The sequence below is a fragment of the Geotrypetes seraphini genome, chromosome 6 (assembly GCF_902459505.1).
Source record: "Geotrypetes seraphini chromosome 6, aGeoSer1.1, whole genome shotgun sequence".
Lineage (NCBI taxonomy): Eukaryota > Metazoa > Chordata > Amphibia > Gymnophiona > Dermophiidae > Geotrypetes > Geotrypetes seraphini.
Window position 1 is genome coordinate 33,888,247 of NC_047089.1, and position 13,844 is coordinate 33,902,090.

General features: G+C 42.8%; 1 protein-coding gene across 2 annotated transcripts in view; it reads right to left on the reverse strand.

Annotated features, from left to right (window-relative positions):
* Positions 1-10,877: 10,877 nt before the first annotated feature.
* The window catches only part of TMEM123 (transmembrane protein 123), a 70,065-nt gene continuing 67,098 nt past the window's right edge, over positions 10,878-13,844 (reverse strand). For both annotated transcript variants that reach the window (XM_033950557.1, XM_033950555.1), the window contains 2 exons: positions 12,745-12,895; positions 10,878-11,426 (listed from right to left, as the gene is read on the reverse strand). In XM_033950557.1, coding sequence (XP_033806448.1) covers positions 11,402-11,426; positions 12,745-12,895 — 176 coding nt within the window. In that variant the 3' untranslated portion in view covers positions 10,878-11,401. The remainder of the gene's footprint in view (positions 11,427-12,744; positions 12,896-13,844) is intronic.

The following is a 13,844-nucleotide window of genomic DNA, read 5'->3' on the forward strand; positions in this document are numbered from 1 at the left end:
TTGAGAAGCAGAGACCCATGAAGAACAACAGGGGAAAATTGCATTGGGCTGGAAAAGTTTAGCCTCTTATATGGGACAGCTGTGCTGGACATGTTTAGGCTTCCTACTTTGGTTACATAGAAGGCATTATTGAAAAAGGGCATTTTCCTTTGCTGAACACGAACTAGTGATAAAAGAAGGAAGTCTATAAATGGTACTCAAAATTACAGTGTAGAGAGTGACATGACAAATTTTTCCCCGTCCCTGTGAGTTCTGTTCATGTCCCTGCCCAAGCCTCAAACACTTTAAAATCATTGTGCAGTTAAGGCAGAGCTTACAGGGATGGGTCCCCATGTCATTCTCTATTAGAGCGCCAGAATCAGTCCTAAGCACTATTCTATAAAGTCCACATGCTCTTTAGAGAATACCACTTAGATCAGGGTCTAGGATGATACCTCACAGCTGTTTAAAATCTACCAGTGCTGTGTGGCCCTTTAATTGCTGCTGTTTAAGAGACGTCAGTTCAGCGTGGCCCTTTCGGCATTGGCCAAGTTCAGTGCAGCTCCCATCATACCTGCACAAGGCTCCAGTTCAGCTCCTTGGCCCCCACTGAGTTCAGTACAGGGATGATCCAGTGAGTGGGGAGCGCAATGCCCCCCCTCCCCCATATGATGCAGCCCCAAATCAGATGATCCAATGATCCAGCATCTGAAGGGCCAAGTGCTGAATAGTCCCACAATGAAAGGGAAGCAGTAGCAAGAGAGAAAGCTTCTGGGGCGCTGAAGGCAGCATATTTACTTCAGGCTGTTGGCCTGAATAGTAAGAGCAGTGCTGCTGAGAATGATGAACAAACACCGGATCTTGCTTAGGGGAGAGGGGGACTCTGGATAGGTGTACAGGCTGCTATTGGCTCCCAGGCCTTGCATTGAAGACCACAGACTAATCAAATGTTCTGAATTGATGCTGAAGGGGCAATAATTATACTTTGTCTTACTGAAAACACATTCATCTTATTCTATGCATTCCAGCAGTTTCAGTCACTCTGCCATATATTTCAAGATGTGTCAAAAAACAGATGTCTTTTTATTCAAAATAGACCTTTTATTTAAGGCTTAAGGCACAGTACATTATATTACCAGAGCAAAAATAACATACATCATAGTTTCCACAGCTTCAGCTGGAATGACATACAAAAAGGAAAAATATTCATAGAGCTCCAGGAAGCCATTATTATCTTGAAGTTTAATGGATAAATTAGCTTCTGTGGTATTACAGTCTCTTGTACTGAGGCCAGGATTTCCAAAACCAGGCTTATTGTACAATCCCGCTCTATTCCTGGACAAATGGGTTATGCATCCCCCAATCGCCAGACTGCTTGTAGGAAGCTTCATTTACATACTTTTCTGACCCTTCCTTTTAGCTTAAGGATTGCCCTCTAGCTTCCAGTTGCTTTCCTACAAGCCAGACTCTTAGCTTTTCTTCTCTGATTGGTTTTTTTTTTCTCTCTAACTCAGTGTGTCACAGCGGGGCAGCTCTGGTTGCAGGAGATCAGACTTGCTTGGATCGGTCTGCTTCCAGAGGATCTGGCTGCTTGGCAGTGCAGCTCACCCCAGGTTCATCTGCTAGTGGGTTTGAGTGCAGGCTGCATGGATCCATGGAGGTAAATCTGGGATCAGGGCCCACTGCTTTCCTCCTCTCCCCTCCAGCATCCATGGGGGAGGTCTCCAGTTGCAGTGGTGGTCCAGAGATACAGTCAGAAGACCAGCAGTCCCAGTTTCTGGACTCTTTGAGGCAAAGGATCTCCCTGAATGATGATTCAGCTTCTCCACTGCAACCCACAGTACAGCATAGCATAGCTGACAGCCTGTGAGATCGATTTTGGGGTTTCTTAAAAATTGAAATTTTTGCTGCTATATAGTTAGTTCAAGGTTCCCTCACCCTAGAAATCCTAATTTTGCCATGATTTGTGAAACTTGTTTTTCCCAGGCTGTTTTATTCAAAAACTACCTCCTGCAGTTAACATCACGGATTTGAATTATAGGGTTTTTTTTCACGTTACCCCCCCTTCTGCGAGAAGCACATTGGCTACCCATGGTACATCATATCACTTATAAAATTTACTGCTGGTCTTTAAAATCAAACTTTTGCATCTCCCATCCTTCCTTGATAAACTCATCATCTGCTATTGCTCTTCCCGGACACTTAGATCAGCTGATCAGAATTTACTGACTATACCTTCTATCAAGAAATTCTACTACACTAGAAATACTAATTTCTCCGTTGTAGTTCCAACTTTATGGAACGCCATGCCACCTCAACTCCGCCACAAAACTCACTTGACAAATTCAAGACTAAACTAAAAACATTCTTATTCCAAGATGCATACCATAGCGTCTAAATATTTTCTTTTCCAGCAGCATAGCAGTATATTACACGAACCGCTTTTAAGAAGCGACCCCCTTTCCTGGTGTTTTAATTCCACCCCCCCTCTTCCCCTTAATTTGTTTTAATGATGTAATTATTAACTTTCCTCCCTTTTTACCCTCAAATTCATGTTCGTATTCGTAATGTCTATTTAATGTTCACATTTTCTTCTCCTATCCCTCTTTTAAAATGTATTTTAACATTTTTTTTTAGTTTTGCAAACCGGCCAGGTGCATATTGATGATCGATATATAAAAATTTAATTAAACTTGAAACTTCATTTTCAAGCTTCGATTTGGCCAGAAAACCTATTAGATGGACTCCCCAGGACTGGATTCTCCAGATTCATGCTTCATTTACAGCAGCTGGCTGGATGGCCAGCAGCCATACTCCATGTGTCATGCAGCACAAGAGGGGAGTGAGATGGCATCAGAACTGAATCCTTCCACCCCTTTGGAGGATTCTGCTACCAAGGCCAGCCAAAAAAGAGCCTGGTGGACAGTGCAAGTCCTTCCCCAGCAAAATGCAGCCAAAATTCTGATTCCAAACTTCACAAGTTCTCCAAAGGCTCCAAAAAGGCTCATACAGAGGAGGTAGCTGCCCACCAAGATCCCATGTTTCTGTTGAACTTTATTAACATGATGTACCAAGCCTACTTGGTGAAGAAAAATTTGCCGGCTCCTCCCCCTTTGGCCCTGCCTTTGCATTCAGTGGTCCTCCCAACTGCTGCAGCAGTCATTAACCAAGGGGATTTGGCACAAGTGACATCTGGTCTGAAGGTAGCCGAGACTGATGTTCCTGATCTGACTATGCCCTTGACCACTCAGGCAGGCACTACCACGACAGGAGAGTTGGCCCTGGTCACGGACCTGAATGATCACGACCTGGGTGAGCCGCAGAATCTTGGGGAGGATCCTATGGTGCAGAAGCTTTTTAGGCCCTCCGACCTGGTTGGCATCAGTTCCGATTCCCTCCAGGAACTGAAGCTGGAAGCTAGCCAGTTCTCGGTGGCCTGCTCTCTCATGAGTAACTCTAAGCTGTAGCCGAGACTGATGTTCCTGATCTGACTATGCCCTTGACCATTCAGGCAGGCACTACCACGACAGGAGAGTTGGCTCTGGTCGCGGACCTGAATGATCACGACCTGGGTGAGCCGCAGAATCTTGGGGAGGATCCTATGGTGCAGAAGCTTTTTAGGCCCTCCGACCTGGTTGGCATCAGTTCCGATTCCCTCCAGGAACTGAAGCTGGAAGCTAGCCAGTTCTCGGTGGCCTGCTCTCTCATGAGTAACTCTAAACTGCAGTCTTCCTCCTTTCCAGATCATCTGGACATTGCTAAGATGCTCAGATCATTGGGAGGCTGCAGAAGGGCTTCTGCTAGTGGCGAGAGCTATGTCTATATCCAATGGCTGAAGAATTTAACCAGTGCTTTGTTTCCCCTAGGTGGACTCCCCGATTGTTCAGGTCATCAAGGGCACTTCTTTCCTGAGAGAAGGTAGAGTGGTGTTAAAGGATGCTTAGACCGCAGGATTGACTTTATCCTCTAACATCTGTTTGACTCAGCAGCCTCTGGTTTGAGGGTGGCCACTGCTGCTTCTTATGTGGCCAGGGATTGTCATTCCAAGTTGTGCCACGATTCTGACATTTTAGTTCTTCAAGATCTCCTCTTCTTGATCTCGGGCATGGTTTAAGTGACTAATGCCTTATATGACCTGTTTTGAGTGGTCAGCAAGCTCTCTGCCTACTGTATTTCTGAGCGCCGAATGTTATGGATCAGCGGTTCAGGGATTTCTTGTTTAAGGTGACCCTTAGCAAGTTGCCCTTCAAGGGGCACTTACTCTTCAGCAAGGGTCTGAATGATTTAATGGCTAGTGTACAGGACTGGAGACAGAAGTCTTTACCCGACAGTAGGGCATTCTAGCTTTTGTCCCTCCAGATACTACCATTGGTACTCTGACAGTTCCTTGAGCCAGCGCTCCTTTCAGTCCAACAGACAGAAGTTTGGTGGGGTGCACCGTCCCCAGTCCTCACTCTGCTCCCGAGAAGCAAATATGATGCCAGGCCTCCGCATGTCAGGGGTTAGCTCTCAGGCTTCCTGGCAGTATAGAGGTTACAAACTCCAATTCTTCCAGCCTCTCCCGGGCTTCTTTATGGATTCTCCTGCAGGAAGACCTGTCAAAGAGGCCAAGGTCAGAGCCACGGTCCAGAGGTTTCTGGACATGGCAGCCATAGAGCCTGTTCTAAAGGACGACTTGGGCTCCGGCAGATAATCGATATACTTCATTGTGCCAAAGAGAGGCTCAGAAGACTGGAGACCAATCCTGGATCTCAAGGTGGTCAATGTGGCTCTCAAAGTTCCTCACTTCAGAATAGAAATGGCAAGATCAGTGATCAACTCTGTGGTGCTAGGGGAATTTCTGGTCTCCCTCGATCTGACAGAGGCTTATCTTCATATTCCCATCTTTCAGGAGCACAGGAAGTTCCTACGGTTCTCCGTCCTGCAGCAGCATTTCCAGTTCACAGCCTTGTGGTTGTTGCTGCTCATCTGTAGCTTCTCAGGATCCAGGTTCATCTGTACCTGGACGACTGGCTCATCATAGCTCCATCATACTTGCTGACATGCCTGGAAGTCACCAATGCATTTTGTCTCTCAGATCATCTTTTCGTACTGGTGGCCCCGACTTGCAAGCCTCAATCGCCAGATGGATCCGCATGGCAATTTCCTCGGCTCATGTATCAGCTGGGAAACGCTTCCCCTTTTAGGGAAGACTCATTCCACTCGAAGTGTCACTTCATCATGAGCGAAATCCTCAACGGTGGCCCCTGATGAAATTTTCAGGGCTGCTACTTGGTCCTCCTTGCATACATTGCATACAAGGTTTTACAGAATTGATATGGCAGCCCAATAGGATTCTGCGTTTGGCTCCACAATTTTGGTAGCTGGCTCATTGGTCCCACCCTGATCTGGGGGACTGCTTTGTTATGTTCCACTTGTCCAGGAATAAAGTGGGACTGTACAAGAATAAAAGATTCTTACCTTTGTTAATCTTCTTTCTTGTAAATCCACACTCTATTCCTGGAACCGTCCCTAGGAGTTGCTGCTTTGCTGATTGCTTCGAAGAGCACTAGGAAATTAGACTTACAGTCCTTTGACCAGCCTAAGAGTTCCATCTGTCCACATTAGGCACTTTCCGGGGAAGGGTTCCTGTTCTTGGCACTCCACTCTTGTTAGTGCATGCTGTCTCCCCTTATTGTTCCGATTTTACAGTTTATGATGTTTGCAAACCTGTTTTAATTATTCTGTGTCTTATTGTTGTTCAATTTTAAAATGAGCAGATTAGACAGGTTTCTCAGGGATTGTCCCTGTACCCCATATGCACTAGAAGCCAGCGGGCAGTCCTTAAGATAAGAGGGAGGGTCAGAAAAGTATGTAAATAAAACTTCCTAGAAGCTGTCTGATGACAGGGATGCATAACCCACTTGTCCAAGAATAATAGAGTGTGGATTTACAAAAAAGAATATCAGCAAAAGTAAGAACCTAATCTTTTGTACCATATGCCTAATGGCCTCTACCAATTGCTTAGGTGGTTTCTGCCAAAGACTTCTTCCCTCCTCATAAAATAAATGTTGAAAGACACAACCTGCATAAAATGGCTATGTTAGTACATAAACTGTTCATGCAGATCAATCACTCATTCACCTGAATTTCTAAATGTATATTGATCAATGTGTTTTTAAATTGTTCTCTTTAGAAAAAAATGTAGTTTATTACATACTTGTGTTTACATCACCGGCTGAAAAATAGTACTGTATATTGAAATAAGGTAGTGAAATGGGAGGGATTTCTGCCATAATCTTCCCTCCACTGCTCCCATGTACCATCAAACCCTCCATCTCTCATCTTCTTCCAATCATAATCACAGGATAAGCAGTATCAAAATACTACCAGTGACAGGCACCCTTGGTTCTGATTTTTAAAGGGGATTTCTTGCTCTCCTCCCCCTCCGTAAAAGGCACAATGTCTACCAATTAACACTATTCAGCACTAGTCTGCAAGGAATTAGTACACATAACTAGCAACAAATCAGAATCATCTGGCAAGCAAAGTAAAAGCAAGATTCCAATCAGTGCAAATTATTCATTTTATTCACCCGTGGAACACAGAGGGCCAACATATTTGAGCAACTGAACAGCAAGAATGAGGAGCTTTTATCGTCCCTATAGCTATTCATCAACAAATCACTTGAATTGCCAATATATAAACATTTTAAGGACTGATTTAACACAATAAGTGCCATGCGTGGCCAGAAAGCCTCAATTGTACAATCTAAATTATGTAGCTTAAAAAAACTTTTAGCTTCTCTAGACTTTTTAACAGGCTTATCTCAGAACCAAAGCTGCAAATATGTTTTAAAAAAATCCCTGCTAAACATTTGGTAAATTATTTTTTTTAATCATATTTGGTAAAAACATGAATAAAATTTCACAACATAGTAAAACTATTGAAAAGTAATGTGAAACATTTATATCAAACCCAAAATCTCTTGAATTAAAAAGTGAAATGAAGTTTACATATTCAGTGGGAATGTGTGTTAAAATTAAGATGAAAGGTAATTTTCTTTCATGTTTTGAGGTCCCTTGTGATGTTGCATTTCTTGTCATACTAGAAAACATAATATGAAGGACCTAATTTCATCTTTTTTCAATATTAATACCAGCCTGGGAATTGGTGGAAGGTATGAATTAGCAGAAACTTATTTCTTTAGTGGCTTTGAAGGAAGATCAATGCTTATTATATTTTAAATTATTAGTCTTGTTGAGGACAGAGGCCCTGATTCTATAAAGGGCGCCTAAGTCATGCCTAAAGTTAGGCGTGTTTTAGGCATCCAATCTAAGTGGTTAATGAGCCAATTAAGGGTCTTAACAAGCGATAATTGGTACTTAGGCGTCCAAAGGACATAGGTGCCAATTTGTAGACACAGCCTATGCCCATGTATAAAACTCACGCCTAACTCAATAGGCGTGGGCGTGGTTTGGGCAATGACTCAATTTGGGCGTCCTTTGATTCATTTACATAACACTGAGCCTATATGCCTATATTGTAGGTGAATAAAAACCAGGTCTACTTTTGAGCTTAGTTTGGGCTTCAAATAGATCTGAGTTCTATGGATGAAACTTAGTCACTCTTTGGATGCTCTTAATGTGATCTGCTAAATAGCTCTCTGGGTTTTATTAAGCTCAAAATACATTTAATAAAGCACCACATAAATGGGGCACATCAAAACAGATATATTGCATGCAAAACCTATTTTTGTGGACAAACAATATTTGCTAATTAGAGAAAAAGATCCATTAACTGAAGCACAGCACATGAAAACATAGCTTTAGTTTTCTTGCTAAAAAAGCTACCTTTTTTCTGATTAAACAGTGCTCCAAGCAGCTCATTCTTGAAAGCAAAGAAAGCACATGACAAAAATATATAGATTGCATACATAATAACTTCATTTGCAAAAGCTTAAAAGCAGAAAAAAGCTGATACAGACCTTAAGCATGGCTTCTACTTCATTGCAAATGGAGGTTTGCAGCTGCACAATGGTGACTTCGTTGTGAGATCATCAAGGTGCACCTGCAAGGTAGAATGCCACAATTAAAATATGTGCTGCGGGAGCTGAATTTATGACCTCTGGAAGAGGAGCACAGGGCTTTTACTTATTGAGCTATAGCAGCTTCCAGGCAGGTGTCTCTGCGATATGATTGATAGCTTAGAGATCTGCTAAGCTATCATATCACAGGGCAGTCAGAGACACCTGCTTGGAAGCTGCTATAGCTCAATAAGTAAAAACCCTGAACTCCTCTTCCAGAGGTCATAAGTTCAAATCCCAACCAGCTCCCCCAGCACATATTTTAATTGTGGCATTCTACCTTGCAGGTGCCTTGATGATCTCACAATGAGGTCACCATTGTGCAGCTGCAAACCTCCATTTGAAATGAAGTAGAAGCCATGCTAAGGTCTATATCTGTTTTTTTCTGCTTTTAAGCTTTTGCAAATGAAGTTATGTATGCAATCTATATATTTTTGTCATGTGCTTTATTTGCTGAATCCACCTGTTTTAAGAATGACCTCATTGGAGCAATCTTTAGTGAGGAAAAAAAAGGGTAGCTTTTTAGCAAGAAACATAACACACCCTCCAATCAAAGAAGTTAAACGGAAAAAACCTATATGATGGCCTCCTAGCCACTCAAGCAGCAAAACTAGACAACCAAATCTCCAATCTACTGATAACAATCCCAGACTACAAGATGTTCAGAAAAGAAAGACTATACTCTTCAAGAAATCCCTGAAAAAGTCTTACCACCACAAGTACCTTCCTTCTTCCTGACTCCCCCAAACTACCTGATCTACTCTTTACATTCACTGGAACTGACCAGAGATCTCCTTTTTTAACCCACCTTCTATAACTCTTTTGTAATCCGCCTTGAACCGCAAGGTAATGGTGGAATAGAAATCTCTAATGTAATGTAATGTAACATAAAGCTGTTTTTTTTCATGTGCTGTGCTTCAGTTAATGGATCTTTCCCTCTAATTAGCAAAAAGCATTACTGTTTGCCCAGAAAAATAGGTTTTGCACGCAATATCTTTGCATTGATGTGCCCTGTTTATGTGGTGGCTTATTAAATGTATTTTGAACTTAATAAAGCAAAAATAAAAACCCAGAGAGCTATTTAGCAGATTAAATTAAAGACATCCAAACTGTGCCTAAGTTCCATCCATAGAACTCAGGTCTATCTGAAGCATAAGCTATGCAGCTTGCTAGCTCACTCTGTAGCACACAGGTTAAACCTACAGCCTACTACCTTAATAGCGCTGGTTCGAATCCCAGTCACTCTGTCTGATGGACGAGAAATAAATAAAAGCATTAAACAGATCCAACTCCCAGTATTACAATTATAATGAAAAACAGCATAAAATCACCATTCTAATAACATAATAAAATATAATATTAAGGACATTGTTTAGATGTCTAAATCTCACCTAAAACCTGATTTTCTAAAGGACGCCAGTGCTGAACTCCGCTGAGCATGATTCTACAAAGGGCGCCTAACTTTAGACGTGTTTTGCAGAATCAGGGCCAAAGTGCTACAATCGGACAGCAAGATCATTTAAAAAAAATTGCTTTTACATTTGCTTTCCTTGTAGGCATGTTCTTTGCTTCTAATTCTTATTCACGACACTTCTACACACCACTTTCCATCTCAGCTCCCTCCTTGATCCCAGTTGCTAGTGAAGGGGCACAGCCACTGCATACATAGAAAAAGGTAGAAGCAGTTTCTTGATACTTTACCAGCAGACCCAGCATGCTTTATTATCTGCACAGTAGAGTAAAAAGGAGCTGCACAAAAAGTCAATCATCATAAACCCTAAACTCAAGGTAATACCAGTATAAAAATTTCACTTGCAATCATACTCTGAGTGCACATTTATTAACCATATGAGCCAAATGGCAATTTTCAAATCAGTTCAAATCCCCAAATTTCCTTTTAAATTGTTTTATTTCTCCATAGTTATTGCAGATAGACCAGGTGTAATCCAATCATCTCAGGTTACATGCTTTGGGATGCGATTTCTCCTGCTATCAAAAATAGCAGTAGAATATATCCTCAATACTACTCCAGACATATTTCCTGCTTAACTAGTTTAGACATAGGAGGACTTTAGCGGGAATGTGACAAAAAAATTAACAGTTAAAAAAAAAGCCTGGGATAAACACTAAAGAAGGGTAAACCAGAAATTACCTAGCCTATGATGGCACTGTAAAAGGAAGCAACTGGGGCAGATTAAATAGGCCCATAGGGTATTTATTCTACTTCTAGCACTTTCACACTAGCTCAAAAAATTGAACTAGAGAACCACAATGGATCTCTAATTTATTTATTTGTGTTTGATTATCAGATGGAATGTCCATCATGAATGATGGCTCCCAGCGGAGAAGCCTCAGGCCCCAGCACATATGCACGTACGTTCAAATGACATCACTCTTTCCTCCTTACTCCCAGGCCAGTTCCCATCATGTACTCTTCGCGCATGTCTTCCTATATTGGACATCACCAGTCGCGTTCTCCCTCCCCCAGCAGCCTGGAACCCACCACTTTTTCTTATCGACCAGACTCCAAGCATAATCTCTCATCCAATCAAGTTGATCCCTAACCATTCTCCTTCCACATTTTCCACCCCAAAGCTAAACGCAACTGATTCCTAACCCTTCTCCTTGTTCTCCCAGCTCAAGATGGGGGCCTGTAATCTATTTCAAGGACTGTGCACCTGAAATGACATCCACAGTTCCTGACCTCAGCTGTATCAGCACTAGCTGATTCAGGCAGAGCAAAAGCATTTAACAATGACTGTCGGGTGTATGGGAATAAAGTCGGCAAGAGATGGAGCCAGGTGCCCAGTTTTATCATGCTGACAGGGCCACTCCAGTGGCGTTTGGATAGCCTAAAAAAAGGTGCCGAAAGTAACGCTACCAAAAGGGCACAATGGGGATGGGGTGTGGGGGGATGGGGGCTGGGTGGAAGGGGTTTCCTTGACTGTGGCTGCCATCAATGATATTTGAGGAATGGCATCAGAAGTGACTGATCACCCCAAGCAAACCAGTGATTCAAGACGTGCTACCTGTTCCTCTTATGTGAAAATCAACATTTATCACCATTTAATATCACTTTTGTCTGACTTTTCAAAGAGCTACACCTTTTGATTTTCCTATACAGAAACAGTTTTTAGGAGGTGCTTTAGCGAGTGGAAGGTAGTACCAGTGCATTTAAGCAATCGGAATATATTATCATTATCATTGTAAAAAGAAGGAAATTATTGCATATATATATTTAGAACCATTCTCACACAGTGCAAAATTTTAAAAATAAAACTCTTCAAAAATAAAATGCAAAGGCTGGAACTTGCTGAGTCTGTTTCATCAAACTTCCACCTCTTCCAAGTGGTCTCTTTAGATAATAGCCTCATGCTCATCACTGTAACAGAAAGAGATGGTCCTTATTATGCCTGTACCCAAGATTCATTTCAATTGCAGACATGTTATGGTTTCCAACTACTATACAAAAAACAAACTGCTGCCAGAACAGGCAGGAAAATTGAATCGAAAAATCGATTCAGTAGGCCAAATCAAATCAAATATTTTTTCCCTGAATGGAACTCTCCTCCCCAGCCATACAGCCTCCTGTCTGGTCTTTCACAGCATATGCTCTGTGTTTTTCTTCCCTCTCCCCAGTCATGCAGCATCCCCTCTATTTTGCCCTCCCATGCAGATCAACCATCTCTTTCTCCGCTTTCCATGTAGCATCACTTCTCCCTCTGTTCCCGCCATCCAGGATCTCTTCTTTCTCTCACTCCCTGCCCCCTTCCTTAGCCTTTCTCCAGTCTCATAGTCTCTCTCTTGTCACCAATTTTCTTCCTGTCGCTTCTTTACTGCAGGTACAGGAAGTTCAGGTACTCTTGCAATTTAAAGGGTTCATAGACAACCCCGCGAAAGACAAAGGCGCGCGCCGACAACTGAGCGCAAGACGGAGGCGCGCGCCGAAGAAAATTACAGTTTTTAGGGGCTCTGACGGGGGGTTTTGTTGGGGAGCCCCCCAGTTTACTTAATAGAGATTGCGCCAGCGTTGTGGAGGGTTTGGGGAGTTGTAACCCTCCACATTTTACAGTAAACTTAACTTTTCCCCTAAAAACAGGGAAAAAGTGAAGTATTCAGTAAAATGTGGGGGGTTAAAACCCCCCAAACCCCCACAACGCGGTGCGATCTCTATCATGCCCCCCCCATCGGAGCCCTAAAAACTGTAATTTTCTGCGGCGCGCGCCTCCGCGCTGCGCTCAATTGTCTGCGCGCGTCTTTGTCCCGGCGCGCTTTTGACCTGACACCAATTTAAAGTCCTTGAAACTGCAAGAGTACCTGAACCTCCTGTACCACACTGCTCAAACTTAGAATAAGTGAGCTGAATGCAGCACAAAAGTAAAAAAAACAAACAATTTAGAGGCAGGAAATTTCAGGCACCAAGCCTTTGCTTAACCTATAGGGTCAGAGAGGTCACTGGCCCAGGCACTTGGTGTCCTGGACCAGAGCCTCACCTGGTCCACAGATTAAACCAGCCCTGCTGAAGACTCAATGCACTGTAGCCCAATGGAGGCTGATTCAGATTGAGCTGAGCTGAATACATCAAGGAACGGGGAAAAAAATGAAGGAAAGAAACCCACATAGATTAAACAAACCCTCGACTTAAAATTTATTTAAAGATAATTTTACAAAAGGGAAAACAAAAGGGCCTCTCAACTTACATGGTTCTGTATCGAACTCCTCTCCTTGAATTATAAAACCTGCATGCCAGGTACAGAACAATGAAAATTCCTAGTGTCAATATAATTCCACCAATGAAACTGCCCACATCAAATTTTGAAGTTCTTTTTGGTACTGCAGCAGCAGGTGTAGCTGAAAGAGGAGAAAGAGGTACTATTTTAATGTGTCACAAAGCAAAGCAATATAATTGCTGATAGTGGCTATTAGTGCTGCCCGATTCACAATTCGAATTGATTCACCGATGTCGAATCAATTCAATTTTTTAAAATAAATTGGCCTCCCGATTCGATGACTGATCCTTCCCCCGTGCCTTTCTAAAGCAGGAGCGGCAGCACTGCCTCTTGCTGGCCGTCCGCTGCCGCTCCTGCTTGAGGGGACAGGGTCAGTCAGAAAGGCCTGCATGTTCCTCCAGCTTCTCTGCTCTTACCTTAAGCAGCTAATACGGCAGCCTGCAGGATCGCTGGTGCTATAGCAATCCCTGCAGCTGCACATCATCCTCAGCGGTCTGCCACGATCCTGCCCCTGACGTCAGATCAAATTCTAATATACGGTCTCAACTTTTGTGTATATACACTATGGGCTCCTTTTACAAAGGTGCGCTAGCGTTTTTAGCGCACGTACCGGATTAGCATGCGCTATCCGAAAAACTACCGCCTGCTCAAGAGGAGGCGGTAGCGGCTAGCGCGCGCTATTCTGCGCGTTAAGGCCCTAACGCACCTTTGTAAAAGGAGCCCTATGTAATTCAAGATTGTAACTATATAGCAATGTAATTCCCCCTAACAAGCATGGGTTTCTTTTCTTGTAAATCGCCTTGAACCTGTACTGGAAAAGTTTGATTCAGAAATTCAGATTAGAGTAGAATAGAAAAATGAGTTTGTATTTTTAGTAGACACTTGTCTGTGTCATGGACAGCAGCCCACAAGCAGAGATACATGACAGCATGTCACCTGCCTCATAAGTCAGGCTCTTCCTCACAATGACCAAAGTTATCTACTTTTCAAGCAAATGCCACATTTTTGTGAATCGATGATGGTCACAGTAACACATACTTTGTTCTTCTGGGACTTTAATTCACAAATTT